Genomic DNA, 27077 nt, shown 5'->3' on the forward strand with positions numbered 1-27077 from the left:
CGAATGCCAGATGTTTTAACAGCAATTCCTGGCTTTCTGCCTGAATCAGACAATCATCCAAGTATGGGTATATTTGAATATTTCTCCGCCTGCAAAATGCAATGGCTGGAGCTAGACACTTTGTGAATACCCTGGGCGCAGTAGATAAGCCAAAGGGAAGTGCAGAGAACTGAAAGCGCATGGAGACTGCCCTGAAGTGTAGGCATTAACTTGCAAGATTCCCTTACTGGAATGTGCAAGTAAGCTTCCTTTAAGTCTAAGGTTGCTGGCCAGGCATCTTTGCCTATCATAGGAAGCAGCTGTTGAAGTGTTAGCATCTTGAATTTTGGGATTACCAAAAAAAAATGTGTTTAGAGTAGAGAGGTCCAAGACAGGATGCCAGGAGCTGTCTTTTCTGGGTACCAGGAAAAGTCTTAAAAAACCTTGTCCCCTTTCTTCTGTTGGAACAGGTTGAATAGCCTTGATACTTAGAAGAGAGAGAACCTGCTGTTGAGCCTCTGCCCACTAATTTGGGGGTAGTTCTGGCCAACCGTTTGGGGTTGGGAGGGTGTGGAAGTGGAATCTGTATCTTTTGTAAACTATATTCAAAACCCATTTGTCCTGGGTAATGAGTTCCCAGCTTTTTGCATACATGGCTTGGAAAGGTTAAGGTTAAGTCATTGCGCCATTTTCCTGTAGGGGGATGTCTTACTACTCCCTGCTTTGGAAGTGGGAGCCCCCCACAACTTAGGAATGTGCGTAGCCTGAGACTGTAACCTAGGTGGTCTGCTGTTCCAGGATTTGGACTGAGAAAGCCTGGAGAGGCTGGAAAGGGCCAATTCTTTGAAGGCCAATGCCTACTAAATCTGGGAGGCTGTACTTGCAGGAAATCTTTAACAGTTTGCATAGATTTAACTTTTTCCTCCATCTTTTTGAGACGACTTCTGTTTTGCTGCAAACAGGCGGTCTTGGTTTAAGGGAGCATCCAGTAATTTAGCTTTAACATGATCTGGTAAGTTTTGCTCCTTAAGCCAAGCATGCCTTCCAAGTACAGACCCAGTGAAAGCAGCCCTGCAAGATGCTTCTAAAGAGTCAAAACCACATTGCAAGGTATGTTTACCAACTTGTTCTACAGAATGCATTAAATCCTGTAATTCTGTGTGTTCAGCACAGTCAGGAATCGACATAATTTTCTGTTTAAGTAGTCCGATAATATGCAGCTGATACTTTAACATATGAAACTGGCAATTTAAAGCCGTAATGGCCAAAGCAGCAGAAGTATATACCTTCGTACCCCATCTGTCCAAGGCTCTAGAATCTCTATCAGAAGATGTAGGATTTTTGGCAGCAATAGTTTTAATGTCCTTTGGTCCTTGGGAGATGGTGTCTGGATGCGCAGTAGGATTCTTGAAGAGGAACTTGTGGGAGTCAGGTACTCTAATACGTGTCAGGTTTTCTGGGAGCTGGAAGTAAAGTGTCTGGGGAAAGGCTAGATTCCTAGAAAGAATCATCTATAATGTCCAGAACAGCTGGGATAGCTAAAGGCCTATGTTGAGGTAGGAGTAAGAATTCCCTAAGCCTCTTTTTGGAGTCCGAGTAATCCTGGACTTCCCAAAGGAAATACTCCCTAAGAGTGTGCAAGGTTTCACAAAAATAAAAATCCTCTGGAGGGGAAGCAAAGAGAATGGAATCCTCTGCATCAGAATACTCAGAGGTAGACATGGGCAAATCCTGGTAATTAGAAGAAACAGAAATATCAGATTCCTGATCAGACGAATCAGAAGGAAAATCAGTTCTAGGTCTCAGAGGGGGGAGGCTGGCTTCCCCTAATTAAGGAAATAAGGTCCTCAGCCATTCTAAGCATTTGTTTTTTAGGCATATGGGCCTGAGCATGCGGTTTGGACGTCGGTTTTCTAGGCGTGGGTCGAGTTTTAGGCCTGGATGAAGAAGATGGCGTCTGTTTACAGTGCAAGTCTGTAGGCCTGAATACACCCTCAGAAGCCGGTGCCTGCACAGCGGCTCTGGACCCATCCAAGGTGGAGACATCCGCAGGTTCCATAGTCAAAGAAGCATCTCATGGCATACTGGACTCCTAATGGGTCTCAGTAGAGGCCTGTGAATTTGAAGTAGTGGGTATCAGAGGCTGCAAAAGCACCTGAGTACAGGCAGACTGGCGCCTAGCTTAACGGAAGCGCCGCCAGCATTTTTGGACCTATAGTCTGGGCCTAAGCAAGGAATGCAATACAAACGAAAATCTTTAGGAGGTATTTGCTTTCCACAGGTAATACAGTTGTTAACTTTTACTGAAATCGGTTAAGAAAAAGAAAAGGAATCCCCAACAGGGTACTTAGCTTTTTTGAAGACTTTGGTTCTGAAACTCGAAAATGAAAATTTCAGGAGTCTGCCTTGGGAACCGCACGACAAGAAAAGAATGATGTGATGGCGTTGGCTGCATGTTTTGTACCCCTGACGACATGGAAGAAGTAACAGCATCCAACGCAGAAATCCCAAGACTCTGATATTCAGGCCGGCTGAGGGCTACCTGCAGGCAGATAACCCAAATGTGATGACTGCAACAGTGAAACACAAAGAACACCTACGATACAAGGGGAAGGCTGGACGAGAAAAACTGTGACAGACAACACTACAACTCCTTAAAAATTAAAAGCCTAAATGGAGATTAACTATCAAAAATTTGAAATATTAGCTACAAATACACTAAAAGAAGAAACTTAGTCAAGAGTCAGCAAGAAGCCACTCGATCCGCATGAGCAGAAAACCAAATACAGTTGCGTACACTTACCATAAATGTAGATGTTCGAGTGTATTCACTGTCGCAGTCATTACATTTGGGTCATCTGCTGGCAGGTTGCCCTCAGTCGGCCTGATTAACAAAGTCTTGGGTCCTACGTCGGTTGCTGTCCCTTCTTCCATGACGTCAGGTCGTCAGGGGTATAAAACATGCAGCCGACGCCATTACATCAGTTTTTCTTGCCGCAGATGTCAGGTGCCCCCCAAATGGGGATCAAAATATATAAATAATTATAAACACAAAAATATATACCTCCAAACAAAAGCAAATACACCAAAAAGGCTTTTAAGTGTAGTAAAAGAAAGGAGAGGCATAGTAAGAGAAAAAACAGGGCTGGTGGGAGGGTAACCAGGACTGCAACAGTGAATACACTCGAACATCTACATTTATGGTAAGTGTACACAACTGTGTACTATATGTTCTTCGTGTTTCACTGTTGCAGTCATTACATTTGGGTAGATTCCCAAAGCTATGGTTGGGAGGATGGATTTATACAGCTTTAGGACCGGCTATAAGACCCTGCAAAACAGCAGTGGCAAAGTCAGCTCTGGATTTAGAGAAAACTGGTAAATGATAGTGCTTGGTGAAAGTATGAACTGAACTCCAGGTAGCAGCTTCTAGAAAATCCCTGGTAGGAACACCTCTGAGAAAGGCTGTAGAAGTAGATGCAGCCCTGGTAGAATGGGATCTGATCCCCTGGGGGATAGGTTTTCCATGGTGCTTATAGCAGAAATGAATACAATGGCTTACTCATTTGGAAATGGTTTGCTTTGAAATAGCCTTTCCCTCTGCCCCTGCACCAAATGCTACCAGCAGTTGTTCAGATTTTCTTCAAGATTTAGTCCTGTCCAAGTAAAATCTAAGTTGTCTGTGTACATCCAGTGAATGCAGAATCCGCTCCCCCTTGTTCTGTTGATTGGGAAAGAAAGTTGGCAAATGAATGGACTGATTAAGAACCACACTGGATACCACCTTGGGCATGAAGGATGGGTTGGCCCTGAGTGACACACTGCTCGCATGAAAGATGATGAAAGGCTCCACTGCCATAAGGGCCTGTAATTCGGAAATCCTATTCTAGCTGAAGTGATTGCTAAAGGGAAGGCTGTTTTCCAGGAAAGAAATTTTAAATCTGCAGTAGCAGCTGGCTCGAAAGGAGGTAGAGTGAGTTTCTCCAATACAAAGTTAAGGTCCCAGGCAGGGGTTGGAGCTCTCCTGGGTGGCCTCAAGTTTTGACCCCCTCTGAGATACTGCTTTAGCAGAGGATGAGGGGGGTTCTGTGTTGTAATGTGCTGAAATGGCTGAGGCATAGATTTTTATGAAAGAAAAGGACAGGCCCTTGTGAAGCATCTCAGTTAAGTATTACAAAATCTGAGGTAAATTGGGAACTGCTGTGCTCATCCCTTGAGATTGATTCCAGACACAGAATCTTTTCCATTTGTCAGCGTAAGATTTTCTAGTACTAGGTCTTCTCACCTCCAAAATGACATCCATCACAGGTTTGCTGAGGGATGCTAAGGGGAATTCAAGTGATAAGCCAAGCTGCAAGATTCCATGTTTGGAGCGAAGGGTGCAGAATTTGGTTCTGCTGAGACAGTAAGGAAGGTGTCTAAGGCAGGTGCCATGGAGAAATTTGACAGACTGCGTAGGAGTGGGTACCAGTGTTGGCGAGGCCAGTCTGGAGCAATCAAAATCATTTTTGGCTTGTCCTGTTTGACTTTTAGTAGAACTTTGGAGAGCAAAGGCAGAAGGGGAAAGGCATAGACTGATGGGTTTTCCCAGGTGAAGGACAGAGCATCCACTTTCCAGGCTTTTTTGTGAAGAGTTCTTGTGCAAAATTTGTCCAACTGGTAGTTCTGGGGTGAGGCAAAAAGATCTAGGTCTGGGCTTCCCCATTTGCATCTCAACGTGTTGAAAATCTGTGGTTCCAGTTTCCATTCGTGTGGATCCATGAGATTTCTGCTTAGTCTGCCAAAATATTCAGCTTTCCTGGCAGGAATTGAGCTTGTAGTTGTACTTGATAGCTCAAGGTTGTGTTCCACAATACCATGGCTGGTCTGCAGAGGGGGTAGGAATGTGTACCCCCCTGCTTGTTTACATACCACATAACTATGGTGTTGTCTCTGTCTTTACCATTAGTTGTCTTTGATGAAGGTAGTCCTTGAAGGCTGTCAGTGCATTCTGTACAGCTAGCATTTCTTTTTGATTGATATGAAGGTGCATTTGATTTGGGCTCAATTTGCCCTGAATGCACTTCCCTGCCAGATGAGCCCCCTTATGCATAGTCTGATGAGTCTGTTGTTAGGGTTTGGGTGGCAGGGGGTGGTGTGAATGGCAGTCCCTCATTTTGGTGGCAGGCCTCTGCCCACCATAGGAACTCTAGGTGCAGGAAAAGTATGATAGGAATCATGGTTTCCAGGCTGTGACAATGTCGACTCCATAAACTTTTTAAGTACCACTGAAGTTTTCTCATATGCAGTCTTGCATATGGAATTAGAAGAATGCAGGAGGCCATGAACCCCAAGGCTTGCAGTACCGGTCTTGCAAATAGCAGGGTTTTGGTGGCCACCTGTCTGAAATAAGTCACCAAATGAATTTGCTTTTCTGGCGTAAGGAAAGCCATCTGGGCAGTTGTATTCAACCTTGAACCCAGGAATGCAATTTTTTGAGCGGGTACCAGTTGTGCTTTCTTTTCGTTTATGTTGTACCCTAGACAAGTTAGAACCCTTTTTATAAATGCCAGATGTTTTAGAAGAATGGCCTTGTTTTCTGCCTGAATTAGACAATCGTCCAGGTATGGATATATTTGAATATTTCTTTGCCTGCAAAATGCAATTACTGGAGCCAGGCACTTTGTAAATACCCTGGGTGCAGTAGATAAGCCAAAGGGCAGTGCAGAGAACTGATAATGCAAGTAGCCTGCTTTGAAGCGGGGGTATCCTCTGCAAGATTCCCTGATTGGGATATGCAGGAAAGCCTCTTTTAAATCTAGAGTTGCCAACCAGGCATGTTTGCCTAGCACAGGAAGTAACTGGTGAAGAGTCAGAATCTTGAATTCTGGAATGTCCAGAAAGGTATTTACGGTAGACAGGTCCAGAATTAGATGCCATTATTTGCCTTTTCTGGGTACCAGGAAAAGTCTGGAATAGAAACCTTGTCCCTTTTCCCCCTTCTGGTACTAGTTGAATTTGCCCCCATGTTTGAGAGAGAGAAAATACTTGTTTCTGAGCCTCTGCCCACCGATTTGGGGGCAGGTCTGGCCATCCGTTTGGAGTTGGCAACGTGTGGAAATGAAATCTGTATCCCTGGGACACTATATTTAAAACCCATTTGTCCTGGGTTATAAGTTGCCAGTTTTTTGCATGAAGAGCAAGTTTTCCCCCAAAGGGGCGGCTAAGAGGTAAATGCTTGGTAATTTTAAAGGAAAGTCATTGAGACTACTTACCATAGGGAGGTGTCTTGTTGATTCCAGATTTGGAAGCAGAGGCACCCCATTGCTTAGTTTTGAAAGTCCCTTGGGACTAAAACCTGGTGCGTTTGGAATGTCTGAGTTTGGCTTGAGTGGCTCTGGAAGGAACTGGAAAGGACCAGTTCCTAGTAGGCCAGTGCCTACGAAATCTTGGAGGTTGTACTTGTAAGAAATCTTTCACAGTTTGCATAGATTTAGCTTTATCTTCCATCTTTTTTAGAACTTCTTCAGCCTTTTTGCCAAACAGACGGTCCTACTGCAAAGGAGCATACAACAATTTTGCTTTAACATGATCAGGCAGTGATTGCTCCTTAAGCCAAGCATGCCTTCTAAGCACAGACCCAGTAACAGCAGCCCTGCAAGAGGCCTCCAAAGAATCAAAACCACATTGCAAAGTATGTTTCCCAACTTGTTCCAGCTGAATGCAATAAATCCTGTAAATCCTCATTTTCCACACAGTCAGAAATCAACATAATTTTCTGTTTAAGCAGTCCCATGATATGCTGTTGATATTTTAGCATATGGAATTGACAGTTTAAAGCCCTGATTGCCAAGGTTGCAGAAGTATAAACATTTTTACCCCATCTATCCAGCGCCCTGGAGTCTCTATCAGAAGGGGGAGGATTTTTAGCAGTAGAAGCCTTAATGCCCTTGGGCCCCCTGAGAAATGGTTTCAGGGTCCACAGAAGGATTTTTGAAAAGGAATTTGTGGGAGTCAGTAACCCTGTAGTATCTGTTTGGCTTACAAGGGGCCGGAGGAAGGGAATCACGGGCCATACTGGATTCTGAAAACACATCAACAATGTCTAGTACAAGAGGTATAGCCAAAGGCCTATGATGAGGAAGAAGGAAATCCCTAAGCCTTTTTATTTGGATTCAGAAAAATCCTGACTTTCCCAGTGGAAATGCTCCCTTAAGGTATGTAACGTTTCCCCAAAAGAAAAATCCTCAGGGGGAGAAGCAGAAGGAATGGAATCATCTGCATCAGAGTCCTCATAAGTAGGTATGGACAAACCCTGTTCATTGGAAGAGTCAGAAGAAACAGAGTCCTGTTCAGAAGATTCATAGTAAAGTTCAACCCTAGGCGTTTTAGAAGGGGGGGGGGGGTTGACTACCCCTGATTAGAGTAATTAAATCTTCAGCCATTTTGATCATTTGTTTTTTAGGCATAGGGACCTGAACATGTGGCCTGGGCGTCGGTTTTTCAGACATAGATCGAGATTTTGGCCTTAATATTGAAGGTGGAGTCTGTTTAATATACAAATATGTAGGCCTGAATACACCCTCAGAAGCCGGTGCCTGCAGAGCAGCTCCGGACCCATCCAAGGTAGAGACATCCGCGGGTTCTATAGAAGCATTTCACGGCATACCGGACTCCGAATGGGTCTCAGTAGAGGCCTATGAATCAAAAGTATCGGGTATCAGGGGCTGCGAAAGCGCCTCACTGAGTACCGGCGAACTGGCGACTGGCTTAGAAGAGTCGTCAACAGCTTTGGACCTCAACGGCCTGTTTTTCTTTGCATTTTTTTCTTTTTTCCGGTAGTCGGATGGCTAACCAACATCATTTCTGGATAATTAAACCAAGAACCAAAATATTTAGAAGCAAAAATGTACCGACGACAGACAGTGCGCTGAATAAATAAAGCACAAAACCGACAACAAGGTACATCGTGGTCAGGGCCTAGGCAAGGAATACAGTACAAATGGAAATCCTTAAGAGGTATTTGCTTCCCACAAGTAATACAATTAACTTTTACTGACATTGGTAAGGAGCAAGAAAAAGTTTCACCAATGGGGTACTTAGCTTTTTAGTTGAAGACTTCGATTCTGAAACTCGAAAACAAAAATTTCAGAAGTCGGCCGACCGGCACTTGCGAACTGCTTCTGCTTCGGGCACCATGCAGCAAGAAAGACTGATGTGATGGCGTTGGCTGCATGTTTTGTACCCCTGACGATCTGATGTCATGGAAGATGGGACTGCAACTGACACAGGACCCAAGATTTTGTTAATCCGGCCGACTGAGGGCAACCTGCCAGCAGATTACCCACATGTAATGACTGCAAGAGTGAAAGACGAAGAACATCTGGGTATTCCCAGTGCATCATGGGATAGGGCATAGCCTTGAGCCAGTGGAAGCTCTCGTTTGAATTAGGCAGAGTCGGAACCGATGCTCGGTTCTGAACCCAACCAGCAATGAATGAAGGCGAGATAGGACAACATAACATCAAGTGTTCTAAACTCAATTACTTAGTGCACAATGACCTTTTAATTATTTCTCAGTAGGAACCTGGCTTTACTGTCTTGAATGTATTAATAAAGTTTTGTGAAAATAAGTAAAAAGACAATGCATTTTCAAAGCCATTGAGCTGGAATGCTTGTATGTGTTTAAGGTGTGATCCTCATGTCTATGATGCTATTACTAAGGAAGGTCTGCAGAAGTTTACTCTCATACTAATATATCTCCGTATACATTTTACTAACCTTTTCTATTACTACCAGTTAGGTTTCCACACGCACACAACACTGAATGTATATAAACTGCAAATAATGAATATTTTGAGCTTTTTCGTATGTCTTGTTCAAAGGATGTTGAAAACTTTGCTACCACTCAGTTTTCAAGTATTGCTTTTCTTGTACAATGGTAATGATTAACATTACATCTACTGGCCTACACTGTGAAAGGGAAAGGAATCCTTGGACCAGCCCATCCACCCACAGAATAGATTTAAATGAACAAACCATACTCAGAAAGTTAGCACTCCCTTTCTAATGCATATTACCAGAATTTTGCTGTAACGCATGGTTTGGTGAACCTAGGGTGGAGTTTTTCCAGAGAAAAGGTAGGTATAATATAACCACAACATATACATTTTTTTGTTACCTGCACATCCAATGCATGATTAGAGTACTAAAAGTGCCAAACCATTATGACAGTAAGCAAATAAATATAACTGTGAACTATGAAAGGCATGTAAAACATCTGTGAACAGCTGCAGCTGTATATGCATAGTGTTTGTCAGGACCTATGTAGAGGGAGACAGAATCAGAGTTGCTTCAGATTTGTAGACTCAAGAGGTCGGTCAAAGCACTATAAGATGTTACTATATATTTTGTTGCTCTAAAGACAGTTGAAGCTGTTAACGTTTTTTGCAATGTAATGGCCTGTGTGAATTCAGGAAGAACAGATAACTGGACTACAAGCAGAGCAACCAGGTGTAAGAAACTATATTTTCTTATATTCAAACTGAAAAACATGAAAATTAAAATTACAAAAGGAAAAATTATGTAAAGAAGCAAAAAATACTTCTCGGTTACAAGTCTTACCTCAGGATGTTGCTGCGATGAAATGTCAATACAAGGAATCTGAAATAAGAAACATGATCTATTGTGGAAGTGTGGGCTGCTGAAAAGCACTTCATTACTGCGTTTTTTATAACTTACCTTAATCGCATGCTAGTGGGTGACCCAGTACACAAATCAAAAAGGAAATAGATACTGCAGAAAGTACAGCTGTGTACACTTACCATAAATGTAGATGTTCAAGTGTATTCACTGCTGCAGTCATCACATTTGGGTTATCCCTGCCAGGGTAGCCCTCGGCTGGCCCGAATACCCACGACTTGGTATTTCTGCTTCGGCTGCTGTCGCTGGAGGACTGATGTGAGGTCGTCAGTAATATAAAGTAAGGCAGCTGATGCCATTACATCAGTTTTTCTTGCCCTAACCTGTCAGGAGCCCCCAAGTAAAAGGCTAGGCTCTGGTGGAAAAATCCCACCAGTGGAAAATAAATACCAACATTATCCCTTGTAAGGAAAGGAAAACAATAAGGGGCAATGGTAATGAAAGGAGAAAGAGGAGAAAGGGGGATGGAGAGAGGGAAACCAGGACTACAACAGTGAATACACTCGAACATCTACATTTATGGAAAGTGTACACAACTATACTATTTTCTTCGTGTTTCACTGTTGCAGTCATCACATTTGGGTTGATTCCCAAAGCTGAGGAAATGGGAAGAGGCAGTCACGGAAACTAGGGGCTGGCTAGGATGCTCTGAAAGACTGCAGAAGCAAACCCTGCCCTGGATTTGGAGGAGAGAGGCAGGTGGTAATGCTTAGTAAAAGTGTGAACAGATGTCCAGGTGGCAGCCTCCAGGATGCCCCTGGCGGGGACTCCTCTGAAGAAAGCTGCAGGAGGTGGAGGTTGCTCTGGTGGGTATGTCCTGACCCCCTTGGGGGGAGGCTTTCCATGCAGTTTGTAGCAGAAATGGATGCAGTGTGCTATCCATTTGGAAATGGCATTGCCTTCTGCCCCTGTAGCAAAGCTAAACAGATATGAATCAGACGTTCTTGAAGGCTTTAATCCTGTCTAGATAGAATCTGAGCTGTCTGTGCACATCTTGGGAGTGAAGAATCCATTCCCCCATGTTCTGGGGATTAGGCAAAAAGGTGGGCTAATGAATGGATAGGTTGAGAGCCACACTGTACACCACCTTGGACATGATGGATAGGTTAGCTCTGAGGGATACCCTGTCTGCATGGATGATGAAGGGTTCCACAGCCATGAGTGTTTGCAGCTCAGAGACTCTCCTGGCCGAAGTGATGGCCAGAAGAAATGCTGTCTTCCAGGAGAGAAATTTTAGCTCTGCACAAGAAGCTGTCTCAAAAGGGGGCAAGGTGTGCCTTTCCAATACAAAGTTAAGGTCCCAAGCTGGTTTTGGTGCCCTTCCGAGTGGCCTCAAGTTGCTAGCCCCTCTTAGGGACTGTATGATCAAAAGTTGTGAGGAAAAGGGGCTGCTCACTGTAAAATGAGCAAAAAATAGCAGAGGCATTAATTTTTATAGAGGAAAAAGAGAGGCCACTGTGTAGTAGGTCAGCTAAGTATTCCAAGATGAGAGTGAGGAAGTCTGTGCCATAGTGGCTCCCTTAGCCTGGACCCAGGTGCAGAACCTTTTCTGTGTATCAGCATAAGACGTTCTGATGCTAGGGCGTCTAAGCCTCACGGATAACATCCAGCACCTGATTACTGAGGTTGGCAGATTGGTCCGGGGTTAGGGAATAAGCCAAGCTGCCAAACTGAGTGCCTGCAATTGGGGATGCATGAATTCCCCTTCCCTCTGGGTGAGGAGGTTTGGAATCAGAGTAAGATGCCATGGAGGCAGCGAGGAGAGGCTGCACAACCAGGGGTACCACTGTTGCCGGGGCCAGTCTGGAGCTATAGCAATGGTCCTTTGTTTTTCCTCCCCTATTTTGAGCAGTACTCTGGGGATGAGAGACAGGGAGAAAAAGGCATAGACCGATAGACTGACCCAGGGGAAGGACAGTGCATCCACTTTCCAAGGCATGCAGTGATGCTCCCTGGTGCAGAATGTGCTGAGCCGATTGTTGGTGTGGGACGCAAAGAAGTTGACCTTCGGGGTTCCCCATTTCTGAGTTATTAGGGTGAAGGTACTTCTGTTGAGTTGCCACTCGTGTGGGTCCAGACAATTTCTGCTTAATTGGTCTACCAGAGAGATGAGAGAGCCTGGTAGAAATTGTGCTAACAGGTGAAGCTGCATGGCAGAGGCTGTGTGCCAAAGGTCATGGCCAGCCTGCATAGAGAGTAGGAGTGAGCCCCTCCCTGCTTGTTCATGTACCACATCACAATGGTGTTGTTTGTTTTGATCCGGAGAGTCCCTGGAGAGAGAAGGGGCTTGAAAGCTATCAAGGCGTGCTGCACAGCCATCATCTCTGATTGACGTGCAGAGGGAATTGCTGTGGGCTCCATTGGCCCTGTATGCACCTGCCGTCCAGGTGTGTACCCCAAGCATAGTCTGATGTGTCTGTGGTGAGGGTCTGCGTGGTGGGAGATGGGGAGAAAGGCAGTCCCTTGCTGAGGGAGCATGCTGTTGCCCACCAAAGAAAATCTTTTCAGAGGCAAGGAATTATAGGTAGAAGAGTTTCCAGGTCTTCAGAGTGTGGACAACCCAAAGGCGCTTTAGGTATCACTGAAGTTTCTTCATATGCAGTCTGGCATATGGAATGAGTAGTATGCAAGATGCCATGAACCCCAGAGCTTGCAGGATCTTCCTTGCAGTTAGCTGGGGACTGGTGGCTAGTTGAGAGAAGTAGGTTGTCAGGAAATGTTTCTCTTGTGTAAGGTATGCCATCTGAGATGCTGTGTCCAGACTTGCTCCCAGGAAGATTATCCTTTGGGTAGGCACCTACTTGAATTTCTTTTAGTTGATTGCGTACCCTAGAGAGGTTAGGAGGGTCTTTACAAAAGCCAGGTGCTTGAGCAGCTTTTCCTGGCTGTCTGTCTGAATAAGGTAGTCATCTAAGTATGGGGAAATCTGAATATTTCTTTGTCTGAAAAAAGCAATGGCTAAAGCCAGACATTTGGGAAAAACTGTGGAAGCAGTAGATAAGCCAAAGGGAAGCACAGAGAACTGAAAGCTTTGAGATCCTGCCCTGAAGCGGAGATATTTCCTGCACGATTCCCGGATAGGAATGTGGAGGTAGACCTCTTTTAGATATTGGGTGGCTAGCCAGGCGTCCTTGGAGAGCATGGGCAGCAGCTGCTGGAGGATGAGCATTTTGAATTTTGGGATCACAAGGAAGGTGTTTAGAATGGATAGATCAAGGATGGGGTACCAGGTGCCCTCTTTTCTGGGTATCAGAAATAGCATTGCATAGATTTTGTTTTTTCTTCCATTTTTAAAACCTCTTCTGCCCTAGTGCTAAATAAGTTATCTTTGTGCAAGGGGGCATCCAGCAATTTAGATTTGACATGGTCTGGCTGTTCCTTTAGCCATGCATGCCTTCTAAAGACAGATTCAGTGACTGCTGCCCTGCAAGAAGCTTCTAGGGCATCAAAACCACAGTGCAAGGTGTGTTTAGTTACCTGACTTGCAAATGCATCAACTCTTGTAAATCTTTAAATTCTGCCAAAGCAGGAAAGGAAGACATTTTTTTCTTTAATGAGTCCCAAGGTATGTTACTGAAATTTCAGCATATGGAACTGATATTTTAGTGCCCTGTTAGCAAGAGTAGCTGAGATGCATACCCAATCTCTCCAATGCTTAGGAATCCCTGTCTGAGGGGTGGGATTCTTGGCAGAGGATGCTTTAATCCCTTTTGCCCCTTGTGAAATGACCTCAGAGTCAGCTGCAGGATTTTTAAAAACATATTTGTGAGTCAAGAACTCTGCACTAGCCATCTGGTTTTCTGGGAGCTGGAGGAAGGGTGTCAGGAGTCGAGCTGGATTCGAGGAGAACATCCTCCACAACATTCAGAACTGGGAGGATGGCCAAGGGTCTGTGTTGTGGAAGATCTGGGAATTCCCTGAGTCTCTTTTTAGACAGAGTGTAGTCCTGACTCTCCCATTGGAAATGCTCCCTTAAAGTATGCAGGGTTTCCCCAAAGGAAAAATCTTCTGGGGGAGAGCCTGAAGGAATGGAATCCTCTGCATCAGAATCCTCATAAGTGGAGAGGGGTTGCATGTCTTCATATTCAGATATATCAGATTTATCTAACTCTTGTTCAGACAAAACTACAGGGGGCAGCTCTCTTTTCCTTTTGGTGGGGGTAGCTTGGCTTCCCCTGATCAGCATAATAAAGTCTTCTGCCATTTTAAGCATTTAAGACTGAGGCAAGGTAGCAGGCGCCTGAGAGTAGATTGGTTTCTTGGGTGTGGTTCGTACCCTGGGCCTAAGAAACTCAGTCTTTTTTGAAAGAACGGTAGTCATGAAAGAAGACGTCTGTGTCAAGATCAAAGGACTTCCTCGGAATCAGGTGCCTGCTCAACGGCTCCAGACCAATCCAGGGTAGAGACGACTGCAGTATCCTTAGTCGAAGAGTTTTGCAGCATACCAAACTCCAAAAGGATCTCAGTAGCGGCCTGCGAATCAACAGAAGCGGGCATCAGGGGCTGCAAAAGTGCCTCAGAGTCCTGGAGAACTGAGGACTAGCTTAACGGAAACGTCGTTGGTAGGTTTGGACGTGCAAGATCTGTCTTTATCTTTACTTTTTTTTTTTCGGACGATCTGCTGTCGGATGGCTTACAGAAGCCATATCGGAATTAGAGGACTATAAGCTTAAATATCTGGCTACAATAAGGGCCCATTAACATAGTTCTGGCGTTGAATAAAGTACAGAAGCGACAACGGGGGACTTCGTGGTCTGGGCCTAAACAAGTGACGCACTAAGAGTGGAAGTCTCTGTGTGGTATTTGCTTTCCACAGGTGTGACAATTAACTTTTTCTAACATTGGTTAGTGCAAGAAAAAAGGATCCTCAATGGGGTGCTTAGCTTTAGAAGGCTTCAACTTCAATTCGGTAGATGAAAACTCAGGTAGCGGCAGACCGGCACTCATGCAAACTACTACTGCTTCGGGCCCCTCAGCAAGAAAGGCTGGTGTGATGGCATCGGCTGCCTTACTTTATATACTACAGACGACCTGACATCAGTCCTCAGGTGACAGCAATCAACGCAGAAATACCAAGTCTCTGGTATTCGGGCCGGCCGAGGGCTATCCTGGCAGAGACAACCCAAATGAGATAACTGAAACAAAGAAACACAAAAAACATCTGCAAATCTCCATGGTGTGCTTGTTGGATACTAAAAACTTGCAGTGCTGAACTGCACGGCAAAAGGTTTGCTGTACAGGTCTCTAGTAATTCCGGACGGCTCTGGGCGCAGTAGATAAGCCAAAGGGCAAGGCTGAGAATTGATAATGCTCTGACCCTGCAAGAAATCTGAGGTGTCTTCTGCAACTTTGTCTGATAGGGACATGCAGGTATGCCTCCTTGAGATCTAGAGTCACCAGCCAAGACCCCTTCCCAGCATGGGAAGGAGTTGCTGCAGAGTCAGCATTTTGAATTTTGGCACAATAAGGTAAGTATTCAGTGCGGACAAGTCCAGAATGGGTCTCCATTGGTTTTCTTTTCTTGGAACAAGGAACAGTCTTGAATAAAATCCTTGTCCTTGTTCTGCAGAAGGAACCTTTTCTATTGCTCTTATTTGAAGTAGGTTTGTTATTTGTTTGAGTGCCTCTGCCCTTTGATTTGGTGGCAGGTTTGGCCTGCCATGTCTTGTTGGCAGTGTATGAAAATGGAATCTGTATCCTTTGTCTATTATCTCCAGTATCCATTTGTCCTTTGTAATATTGTGCCAATTTTGTGAGAATAAAGATAATTTTCCGCTCAAAGGTGCTTCGAATTGAGCCCTGGATGGCGGAGTCAAAGCCAAGTCATTGAGATTGTCCTGGCGGAGCAGTGGAAGGTCCTGCCCACCTCTCTGGTTCGGAGACTGCCACTGACGTCCTCTGTAGGAGCCTCGAGTTTGCCCTCTACCTCTGCCACGTCTGTTTTTGCCTCTTTGAAATTTGTGTCAGGAAAGGACCAATGCTTAGAAGGCCAATTCCTGCTGAATCTTGGAGGCTGTACCTGGAGGAAATCTTTGACTGTTTGCACTGATCTTGCCTTTTCCTCTATTTTCTTTAAAACCTCTTGTGCAGTAGCACCAAATAGCTTATGTTTCTCTAGTGGTGCGTCCAAAAGCTTAATTTTCACATGGTCTGGCAATGTTTGTTCCTTTAACCAAGCATGTCTGCGTATGACCGCACCTGTCATTGCTGCTCTACATGAAGCATCCAATGCATCATATCCACACTGAAGGAAATGGCTGCTAACCTGCTTAGTATTATGAACCAATTCCTGTAACCCCTTTCTATCTAATGGTTCAGGGGAAGCCAGTTTCTTTTGCAAGTCATCCAACATGTATTCCTGATACTGAATCATATGAAATTGACAATTTAATGCTCGCACAGAAAGGGTGGAAGAAGTATATACTTTCTTGCCCCACCTTTCTAAAGCCCTAGAATCTCTTTCCGAAGGGAGTGGGTTCTTAGCAGTAGTGGAGGAAACCCCTTTAGGCCCCTGAGAAATAGTTTCAGGGTCAGCAGTATGGCCCTTGTACAGAAATTGATGTGTGCCTGGGACCCTGTAGTACCTGTCTGGCTTGACAGGAGCAGGGGGGAGGGAGTCAGGGGAAACACTAGATTCTAAGTACACATCATCTAAAACATTTAAAACTGGAGGAATAGCTAAGGGTCTCTATGCTGAGGTAGCTTTAAAATTCCCTTAACCTTTTCCTAGAATCTGAGTATTCTTGGCCTTGCCATTTGAAGTGTTCCCTCATGGGATGAAGCGTTTCCCCAAAGGAAAACTCCTCAGGAGGAGAAGCAGAGTGAATATATTCCTCCATATCAGAATCCTCTTAGGCCAGGAAGGCCTCCTCCTGGTAGTCTGAATGTGCAGAATCACCTGAGGCCTCATCGGAGGACTGGGAATCTACCTGCTCAACCCTAGGCCTCTTGTCAGAAGGCGGCTGAGAGCCTCTATCTGGATGAGGCTGTGAACCCCTAATTAAAGTCCTCAACTAAACTTAAAATTTGAGAACCAGAAGTGGATCCCAGAGAAACAGATCTTGGAGGGAGAGACTTAGCCTGTTTGGCAGCCTTAGCACGTGTGTAGGCCTTTAATGGACATAGACACTGGAGGCCTGGCAGCTCCACGTGCTGGAGTAGTCTTATCCACTGAAAGGGTGTCAGAAATATCCTGGGCTACAGTCTCGGAACAGAAACAGGCACCGAGCTGGCCTCCGGTACCGAAGTAACCGGTGGAGCGGTGTCGTCGGTCTGTAGCGGTTGCGAAACCGGCTCAGAAGAGACCGAGACACTCACGGTAGGCCTAAGCGTGGTGTCTGCCGAGACCGCGGACCGCGGGTGTCGGTCCTTATCCTTCCGTTTTTTAGGTAAATGTGCTGTCGGAAGCTCCGACAGCATGATATAACAGAAATCTTCCCCAAAATAATCCTGTGCAAACTCTGACCGACGCCTAAGAGTGCGTTTATTGAAAGAGGCACAAGCTGCACAGGCAGAGACGTTGTGTTCTGGGCCTAGGCAGAGTAAGCAGTAAGAATGGAAATCCTTATGAGGTATTTGTTTCCCACAAGTTAAACAATTATTAACTTTTTCACTTTTATCTGACATCGGCTGAGGCAAGAAAAGGTCCCCAATGGGGTACTTAGCTTTTTGAAGACTTCAGGAGCTGGTCGACCAGCACTTGCGAACTGCTTCTGCTTCGGGCGCCACGTGGCAAGAAAGACTGAAGAAGATGGCGTCGGCTGACGTTTTTATACCCCAGGCGCTCTGACGTCGGGGAAAGGGCGACATCAGCCGACGCCGGACCCAGACTTTGGAATCCGGCCGACCGAAGGGCTGCCTGAGGCAGGACAACCCATATGTCAGGACTGCAGTTGCATCCTTGAAGAACATCCCCACCAGTAGAAAGTAAATACCAATATGTCCCTTGTAAGGAAAGAGAAAAAAGAAGAGGGGGTAGAGGGAGGAAAACCAGGACTACAACAGTGAATGCACTCGAACATTTACATTTATGTTAAGTGTACACAACTGTACTATGCTCTTTGTACTTCACTGCTGCAGTCATCACAATTGGGTTGATTCCCAAAGCTGAGAAAAAGGGTGGAAGCAGTCAAGGAAACTAGGGGCTGACTAGGATGCCCTGCACGACTATAGAGGCAAACCCTGCCCTGGATTTGGAAAACAGAGGCAGGTGGCAATGTTTGGTGAAGGTGTGAACAGATGTCCAGGTGGCAGCCTCCAGGATGTCCTTGGTGGGGACTCCTCGGAGGAAAGCTGCAGAGGTGTAGGCTGCTCTGGTGGAGTGAGTCCTGACCCCCTTGGAGGGAAGGTTTTCCGTGTTGCTTGTAACAGAAATGGATGCAGTGTGCTATCCATTTGGAGGCTGTTTGGAGATGGCTTTGCCCACTACCCCTGCAGCAAAGCTAACCAGCAACTGAACAAACTTTTTGAAGGATTTAGTCCTGTCTAGATAGAATCTGAGCTGTCTGTGCACATCTAGAGAGTGCAGGATCCTTCCCCCCTTGTTCTGTGGGTTAGGGAAGAAGGTGGGCAAATGAATGGATTGGTTAAGAGCCACACTGTACACCACCTTGGGCATGAAGGATGGGTTAGTCCTCAGGGATACCCTGTCAGCATGGAAGATGAAGGGTTCCACAGCCATGAGTGCTTGCAGCTCTGAGGCTCTTCTGGCTAAAGTGATGGCCAGAAGGAAAGCAGTCTTCCAGGAGAGAAATTTTAGCTCTGCTGAAGAGGCAGGTTCGAAGGGGGGAAGGGTGAGCTTTTCCAACACAAAGTTAAGGTCCCAAGCTTGGGTTGGTGCTCTTCTGGGTGGTCTTAAGTTGCTAGCTCCTCTAAGGAAGAGTTAGATCAGAGGGTGTGAGAACAGGGGCTGCTCAGTGGGAAAATGAGCAGAGATAAAGGCATGAATTTTAATAGAGGAAAAGGAGAGGCCACTCTAACAGGTAAGGTAAGTAATCCAGGGCTAGAGGGAGGGCTGTGCTGTATTGGCTCCCTTAGCCTGAATCCAGGTGCGGAACCTTTTCCATTTGTCAGCATAAGACTTTCTAGTGCTAGGGCGTCTGGCCTCATGTACAATATCTAGAACCGGTTTGCTAAGGTTGGCAGATTGATCGGGGGTTAGGGAATAAGCCAAGCTGCCAAAATGAGTTCTGCAATTGGGGATGCATGAATTCCCCTTCCCTCTGGGTCAGGAGGTTTGGAATCTGAGGGAGATGCCAAGGTGATAGAGGGGACATGCTGCATAGCAAGGGGTACCAGAGCTGGCAAGGCCAGTCTGTGGCTATAAGAATTGTCCTTGGTTTTTCCTCCTTTATTTTGAGCAGTACCTGGGGATGAGAGGTAGTGAAGGAAAGGCACAGACCGATAGATTGACCCAGGGGAAGGACAAGACATCCACTTTCCAAGCCCTGCAGTGATGCTCCTGGTGCAAAACTTGCTGAGCTGATGGTTGGTATGGGAGGCAAAGAGGTAGACCTTTGGGGTGCCCCATTTCTGAGTTATTAGGGCAAAGGTTTTCTGTTGAGCTGCCGCTCGTGTGGTTCCAGAAGATTTATGCTCAAGTGGTCTGCCACAGAGTTGAGAGAACCCGGTAGGAATTGTGCTAACAAGGTGGAGTTGCGTGGTAAAGGCTGTGTGCCAAAGGGACATGGCCAGCTGCATAGAGGGTAGGAGCGAGTCCCTCCCTGCTTGTTGATAATACTACATCACAGTTGCGTTGTCTGTTTTGATCAGGAGACACCCTGGGACAAAAGAGGCTTGAAAGCTATGAAGGCGTGCTGGACAGCTATCATCTCTTGTTGGTTGGATTTGCTGTGGGCTGCATTGGCCCTGTATGCATTTGTCATCCAGGTGTGCACCCCAAGCATAATCTGATGCATCTGTGGTTGGGGTCTGGCCGGCGTGAGGTGGTGAGAAAGGTAGTCCTCTGTTGAGGGAGCGTGCTGCTGCCCACCAAAGAAAATATTTTCTGAAGCAAGGTATTATGGGCATATAAGAGTCTCCAGGTCTTGAGAGTGTTGACACCAAAGGCATTCTGGGTACCACTGAAATTTCCTCATATGGAGTCTGGCATATGGGAAGAGTAGAATGCAAGATGCCATAAACTCCAGAGCTTGCAGGATTTTCTTTGCAGATAGTTGGAGTCTGGTGGCTAGTAGAGAGAAATAGGCTGTCAGGAACGTTTGCTTTTCTGGTGTAAGGAATGCCATCTGGGAAGCTGTGTCCAGGCTGCTCCCAGGAATATAATCCTTTGGGTGGGTACCTGTTTGGACTTTTCACGGACGGTGCACCCTAGGGCAGTTAGTAAGGACTTTATAAAGTCCAGATGCTTGAGCAGCTTTTCCCGGTATGGGTAAATCTGGATATTACTTTGTCTGGAAAAGGCAATGGCTGGAGCCATACATTTGATGAAAACTCTGGGAGCAGTAGATAAGCCAAAGGGAAGCGCAGAGAACTGAAGGTGCTGAGATCATGCCCTGAAGCAGAGATATTTCCTGCATGATTCACTGATAGGAATGTGGAGGTAAGGCCTCTTTTAGATCTAGGGTGGCTAGCCAAACATCCTTGTACAGCATGGGTAGCAGCTGCTGTAGAGTGAGCATTTTGAATTTTGGGATCACCAGGAAGGTGTTTAGAATGGATAGATAGAGGATGGGGAGCTAGGTGCCCTCTTTCTTTGGTACCAGAAAGAGTCTGGAGTAGAAACCTTGCCATTCTGTTCTGCTCTACTCCCTTCACAGAGAGGAGGAAAAGAACTAGCTTTTGCGCCTCTGCCCACTGGTTTGCAGGTAGATCTGGGAATCCTTTTGGAGTTGGAAGAGTGTGGAAAGAAAATTTGTATCCCTGGGACACTATGTTGAGAACCCAGTGGTAGTTGGTACCGGTGGCCCAAGTGTTTGCATGAAAGGAGAATTTTCCTCCAAGGGGTAAAGTGGAGGTGGGCAGAGGGACGGGGTGGGGCAGGAGAGTCATTGCAAGTTCTTACCATAAGGGGGTGGCTTAGAACTCCCTGGTTTTTGAAGTGGAAGTAGTCCACTACTTAGATCTCTGCATTCCCTGTGGCTGCTGTCTGTGGGGTATGGTTCCACAGGGTCTGGGCTGAAGTGATCTGGTGGGAGCAGGAAAGGACTAGTGCTTGGAGGGACAATGCCTGCTGAACCTGGGTGGCTGGACCTATAAGAAATCCTTAACTGTCCGCATAGATTTTGCTTTTTCTTCCATCTTTTTTAAGATGTCTTCTGCTTTAGTGCTAAATACGTTGTCTTTGTGCAAGGGGGCATCCAAAAATTTAGATTTAACATGGTCTGGCAAGGGCTGTTCCTTAAGCCATGCATGCCTTCTAAGGACAGAACCGGTGACTGCTAACCTGCAAGAGGCTTCTACGGCATCACAACCACAGGACAAGGTGTGTTTAGTTACTTGACTTGCAGAAAGCATTAACTCTTGTAACTCTCTAAATACTGCACAAGCAGGAAAGGAAGAAATTTTTTGTTTGAAGAGTTCCAGGGTATGTTGCTGAAATTTTAGCATATGGAACTGACAGCTTAGTGCTCAGATAGCAAGAATAGCTGAGGTGTATACTTTTTTACCCCATCTGTCTGGTGCTTGGGAATCCCTGAGGGGGTGGTATTCTTAGCAGAGGTTGCTTTAATTCCTTTATGCCCTCGAGAAATTACCTGAGGGTCAGCAGTAGGATTTTTAAAATGAAATTTGTGAGACTCAGGGACTCTAATACCAGTCTGGTTTTCTGGGTGCAGGAGGGAGGGTGTCAGGAGTCAAGCTGGAGTCCAGAAAAAAGCACAGTTGTGTACACTTACCATAACTGTAGATGTTCGAGTGTATTCACGGTTGCAGTCATATTACATTTGGGTACTCTGCTGGCAGGTTGCCCTCAGTCGGCCTGATTAACAAAGTCTTGGGTCCTGCGTCGGTTGCTGTCCCTTCATCCATGATGTCAGGTCATCAGGGGTATAAAACATGCAGCCGACGCCAGTACATCAGTTTTTCTTGCCCCCAGATCTCAGGTGCTCCTGAAAAAATGGGGAGTGTGTGTGTGTGTGTGTGTGTGTGTGTGTGTGTGTGTGTGTGTGTGTGTGTGTGTGTGTGAATGCATATATATATATATATATATATATATATATATATATATATATATATATACACACACACACATATATACACACACACACATATATATATATGCATATACATATATTTAAAACACAAAAAAAATATATCTCCAGACAAAAGCAAATACACCAAAAAGGTTTTAAGCATAGTAAAAGAAAGGAGAGGTACAGTAAGAGAAAAACAGAGGGCTGGAGGGTGGGTAACCAGGACTGCAACAGTGAATACACTCGAACATCTACATTTATGGTAAGTGTATCACACCTGTACTATGTTCTTAGTGTTTCACTGTTGCAGTCATTACATTTTGGTAGAATCCCAAAGCTATGGTTGGGAGAATGGATTTATACAGCATTAGGAGCAGCTATAAGGCCCTGCAGGACAGCAGTGGCAAAGCCAGCTCTGGATTTAGAGAAGAGAAGGTAAATGGCAATGCTTGGTGAATGCATGGACTGAGCTCCAGGTAGCAGCTTCTAGAATGTCTCTGTAGGCACCCCTCTGAGAAAGGCTGCAGAAGTAGATGCAGCCCTGGTGGAATGAGATCTGATCCCCTTGAGGATAGGTTTACCATGGTGCATATAACAGAAACGAATAAAATGGCTTATTAATTTGGAAATAGTCTGCTTTGAAATGGCCTTTCCCTCTGCCCCTGCAGCAAATGCCACCAATAGTTCAGATTTTTAGAGACTTTGTCCTGTTTAAGTAGAATCTAAGTCGTCTGTGTACAGCCAATGAATGCAGAATCCGCTCACCCTTGTTCTGTGGATTGGGAAAGAAAGTTGGCAAATGAATGGTCTGATTAAGAGCCACACTGGATACCACCTTAGGCATGAAAGATGGATTGGTCCTGACAGCCACCCTGTCCGGATGAAAAATAATGAAAGGTTCCACTGCCACAAAAGCCTGTAATTCTAAAATCCTTCTAACTGAAGTGACTGCTAAAAGGAAAGTTGTTTTCCAGGAAAGAAATTTTAGGCCTGCAGTAGCAGCTGGCTCAAAAGAGGAGAGTGAGTTTTTCCAAAGTAAAATTGAGGTCCCATGCAGAAGTTGGTGCTCTCCTGGGAGATCTTAAATTTTTGGCCTCTCTGAGATACTGCTTTAGCAGAGGATGAGAGAAGAGGGGAGGTCCTGTGTAATGAGCAGAAATGGCAGAGGCATGGATTTTTATGGAAGAAAAAGATAGGCCCTTGTGAAGCATCTCAGTTAAGTATTGCAGAATCTGAGGAATATTGGGCATTGCTGTGCTTATTCCTTGTGATTGGTTTCAGGCACAGAATCTTTTCCATTTGTCAGCATAAGATTTTCTAGTACTAGGGTCTTCTAGCCTCCAAAATGACATCTATCACAGGTTTGCTGAGAAATGGGCAAGGGTGAAATTAGTTGATTAGCCACGCTGTAAGATTCAAAGTTTGGAACTGAGTGTGCAGAATTTGGTAGTTCTGCTGTGACAGTAGGTAAGGTGTCTGAGGCAGGTGCCACGGAGGAAGGTGTAACACAATGCGCAGGAGTGGGTACCAGTGTTGGCGAGGACAGTCTGGAGCAATCAGAATCATTTTTAGTTTGTCCTGTCTGACGTTTAGTAGAACTTTGGAGAGCAGAGGCAGAGGGGAAAAAGCATTGACTGATAGGTTTTTCCAGCTGAATGATACAGCATCCACTTTCCAAGCTTTTTTGTGATGAAGTCTTGTGCAGAATTTGTCCAACTGACAGTTCGGGGGTGAGGCAAAAAGATCTATGTCTGGGCTCCCACACAGAGGCCTTAATGCCTTGGGACCCTGAGAAATGATTTCAGGATCAGCAATAGGATTTTTGAAAAGGAATTTGTGGGAGTCAGGAACCCAGTAATATCTGTCTGGCTTACAAGGAGCCGGAGGCAGAGAATCAGGAGTTATACTAGATAGTGAAAAAACAATCAATGTCTAGAACAGGAGGTCTAGCCAAAGGCTGAGGAAGAAGAAAATCCCCAAGTCTCTTTTTAGATTCAGAGAAATCCTGACTTTCCCAGTGGAAATGTTCCCTTAAGGTATGTAAAGTTTCCTCAAAAGAAAAATACTCAGGGGGAGAAACAGAAGGAATGGAATCTTCTGCTTCACAGTCCTCATAAATAGGAATAGACAAATCCTGTTCATTAGAAGAGTCAGAAGAAATAGAATCCTGTTCAGAAGTTGCATAATCAATGTCTTGCCTAGGGCCTCTTAGAAGGAGGGGGTTAGCTACCCCTGATCAGAGTAATTAAATCTTCAGCCATTTTGATCATTTGTTTTTTAGGCATAGGAGCCTGCACATGTGGCCTGGGCGTCGGTTTTTTAGACATAGATTTAGAATTTGGCCTTAGTTTTGAAGATGGCATCTGTCTCGTATACAAATCTGTAGGCCTGAAAACCCCCCAGAACCCGGTGCCTGCACAGCGGCTCCAGACCCATTTAAGGTAGAGACATCCATGGGTTCCATAACTGAAGCACCACGTGGCATACCAGACTCCGAATGGGTCTCAGTAGTGGCCTGCGAATCAGAAGTAGTGGGTATCAGGGGCTGCAAAAGCGCATGATTACCGGCAAACCGGTGACTGGCTTAGGAGAAGCGTCGTTGTCAGTTTTGGACCTCGACAGTCTGTCTCTTGTCTTTTTCTTTGCGTTTTTTTAGGTATTCCAGTAGTCTGATTGCTAACAGATGACATTTCTGGATAATTAAATCTTGAGCCAAAATATTTAGAAGCAAAAATGTACAGACTTTTAATCATGCGTGGATTAAAATTAGCACAAAACCGACAGCAAGGCAAGTTGTGGTCAGGGCCTAGGCAAGGAATACAGTACAAATGAAAATCCTTATGAGGTATTTGCTTCCCACAAGTAATGCAATTATTAACTTTTACTGACATCGGTAAGGAGAAAGAAAAAGTTTCCCCAATGGGGTACTTGGCTTTTAGTTGAAGACTTTGATTCTGAAACTCGAAAATGAAAATTTCAGGAGTCGGCCGACCGGCACTTGCGAACTGCTTATGCTTCGGGCGCCGCGCAGCAAGAAAGACTGATGTGATGGCGTCGGCTGCATGTTTTATACCCCTGATGACCTAACGTCATGGATGAAGGGACAGCAACTGATGCAGGACTCAAGACTTTGTTAATCAGGCTGACTGAGGGCAACCTGCCAGCAGATTACCCAAATGTAGTGACTGCAACAGTGAATACACTCTAATATCTACATTTATGGTAAGTGTACACAACTTTACTTTCTGAGGGTTGGTGTGTACAGATGTCACTTATGTCCCACATTCTGCTAGCCATATCAGACATCCCACGCATCATACAGTGACAAATCTTTTGTCTACTGGCCGGACGTTCAGGTAGCAGATGATAATGCTTTGTGAAGGTATGAACAGAGCTCCAAGTAGCAGCTTCGAGAATGTCTTTGGTTGGAACTCCTCTGAGGCAGCCCTGGTGGAATGTGACCTGATCCCCTTGGGCAAAGGTTTACCATGGTGCAAGTAGCAGAAACAAATGCAGTGGCTTATCCACTTAGAAATAGTCTGCTTTGATATAGCCTTCCCCTCTGATCCTGCAGCAAATACCACCAGTAGTTGCTCAGACTTGCTTAGAGATTTGGTCCTGTTTAAGTAGAATGTTAGTTGTCTGTGCATGTCCAATGAATGCAGAATCCGCTCCCCCTTGATCTGCGGATTTGGGTAAAATGTTGGCAAGTAAAATGTTTGGTTAAGAGCCACACTGGATACCACCTTAGGCATAAAAAGAGGATTGGTCCTGAGGGACACCCTGTCCGGGTAAAATGTAATAAAAGCTCCACAGCCATGAGAGCTTGAAGTTCTGAAACCCTTCTTGCTGAAGTGATTGCCAAGAGAAAAGCTTTTTTCCAAGACAGAAATTTTATATCCGCAGTAGCTGCTGGTTCAAAAGGAGGCAGGGTGAGTTTTTCCAGCACAAAATTGATGTCCCATGCAGGAGTTGGTGATCTTCTGGGAGGCCTTAAATTTTTGGCTCCTCTAAGATACTGTTTAAGCAGAAGATGAGAAAAGAGGGGAGGCTCCGTGTTGTAATGATCCGAGATGGCAGAGGCATGGATTTTTATTGAAGAAAAGAATAGGCCCTTGTCAAGCATCTCAGTCAAATATTGTAAAACCTGAGGAATATTGGGCTTTGCTGTGTCTGTTCTTTATGTTTGGTTCCAAGCACAGAATCTCTTCCATTTATCAGCATAAGATTTTCTAGTACTAGGCCTTCTGACTTCCAAAATGACATCCATCACAGCTTTACTGAGAGGTGTTGTTTGAATAATTAAATGATCAGCCATGCTTGCAAGGTTCAGAGTTTGGAGCTGAGTGTGCAGAATTTAATTGTTCTGCTGAGACAGTAGAGGAGGTATTTGAGGCAAGTACCAAGGAGGGAGGTTGAGACATATTCCTTAAAACTGGGTACCAGTGCTGGCAAGGCCAGTCCGTAGTAATTAGGATCATTTTTGTTTTTTCCTGTCTGACCTTTAGTAAGACCTTGGAGAGAAGAGGCAAAGGGGGAAAGGCATAGACTGATAAGTTTTTCCAACTGAAGGATAGGGCATCCACTTTCCATGCTTGTCTGTGATAAGTCCTTGTGCAGAATGTGTCCAGCTGATAATTTTGGGGGGAGGCAAATACATCTATGTCTGGGCTCCCCCACTTCTGTGTTAACATGCTGAAGATTTGTGGATCCAGTTTCCACTCGTGGGTCCATAAGATTTCTGCTTAGGTCGTCTGCCAGAGTATTTTGTTTTCCTGGCAGGAATTGAGCTTGAAGATGTATTTGGCAAGTCAAAGCCATGTTCCACAATGCCATGGCTAGTCTGCAAAGGGAGTATGAATGTGTACCCCCCTGCTTGTTTATGTCTGTCTTTATCAGTAGTTGTCCTGGATGAAGCAAGTCCTTGAAGGCTGTCAGAGCATTCTGAACAGCTAGCATTTCTTTCTGGTTGATATGCAGAAGCATTTGTTTTGGGCTCCATTTGCCTGAATGCATCTCCCAGTCAGTAGGGCCCCCCAAGCATAGTCTGATGCATCTGTAGTTAGGGTTTGGGTGGCAGGGGGTAGAGTGAATGACGGTCCCTTGTTTTGGTGACATGTCTCTGCCCACCAAAGAAACTCCTGTTGTAGGCAGGGAATGAGAGGAATCATTGTTTCCAGACTGTGACAATGTTGACTCCATAAACTTTTTAGGTACCATTGACATTTCCTCATATGCAGTCGCACATATGGAATTAGTAGAATG

General features: G+C 45.2%; 1 protein-coding gene across 6 annotated transcripts in view; it reads right to left on the reverse strand.

Moving 5' to 3' along the window:
* The window catches only part of TLK2 (tousled like kinase 2), a 3436060-nt gene that overhangs the window by 2845188 nt on the left and 563795 nt on the right, over nt 1-27077 (reverse strand). For 5 of the 6 annotated variants that reach the window (XM_044055220.1, XM_044055218.1, XM_044055216.1 and 2 more), the window contains one exon: nt 9583-9621. The exons of the other annotated variant lie outside the window; for it this stretch is intronic. In XM_044055220.1, coding sequence (XP_043911155.1) covers nt 9583-9621 — 39 coding nt within the window. The remainder of the gene's footprint in view (nt 1-9582; nt 9622-27077) is intronic. 6 annotated transcript variants of the gene reach the window in all.

This window comes from Protopterus annectens, chromosome 13.part0 (genome assembly GCF_019279795.1).
Source record: "Protopterus annectens isolate FY-2018-M chromosome 13.part0, PAN1.0, whole genome shotgun sequence".
Taxonomy (NCBI): Eukaryota; Metazoa; Chordata; order Ceratodontiformes; family Protopteridae; genus Protopterus; species Protopterus annectens.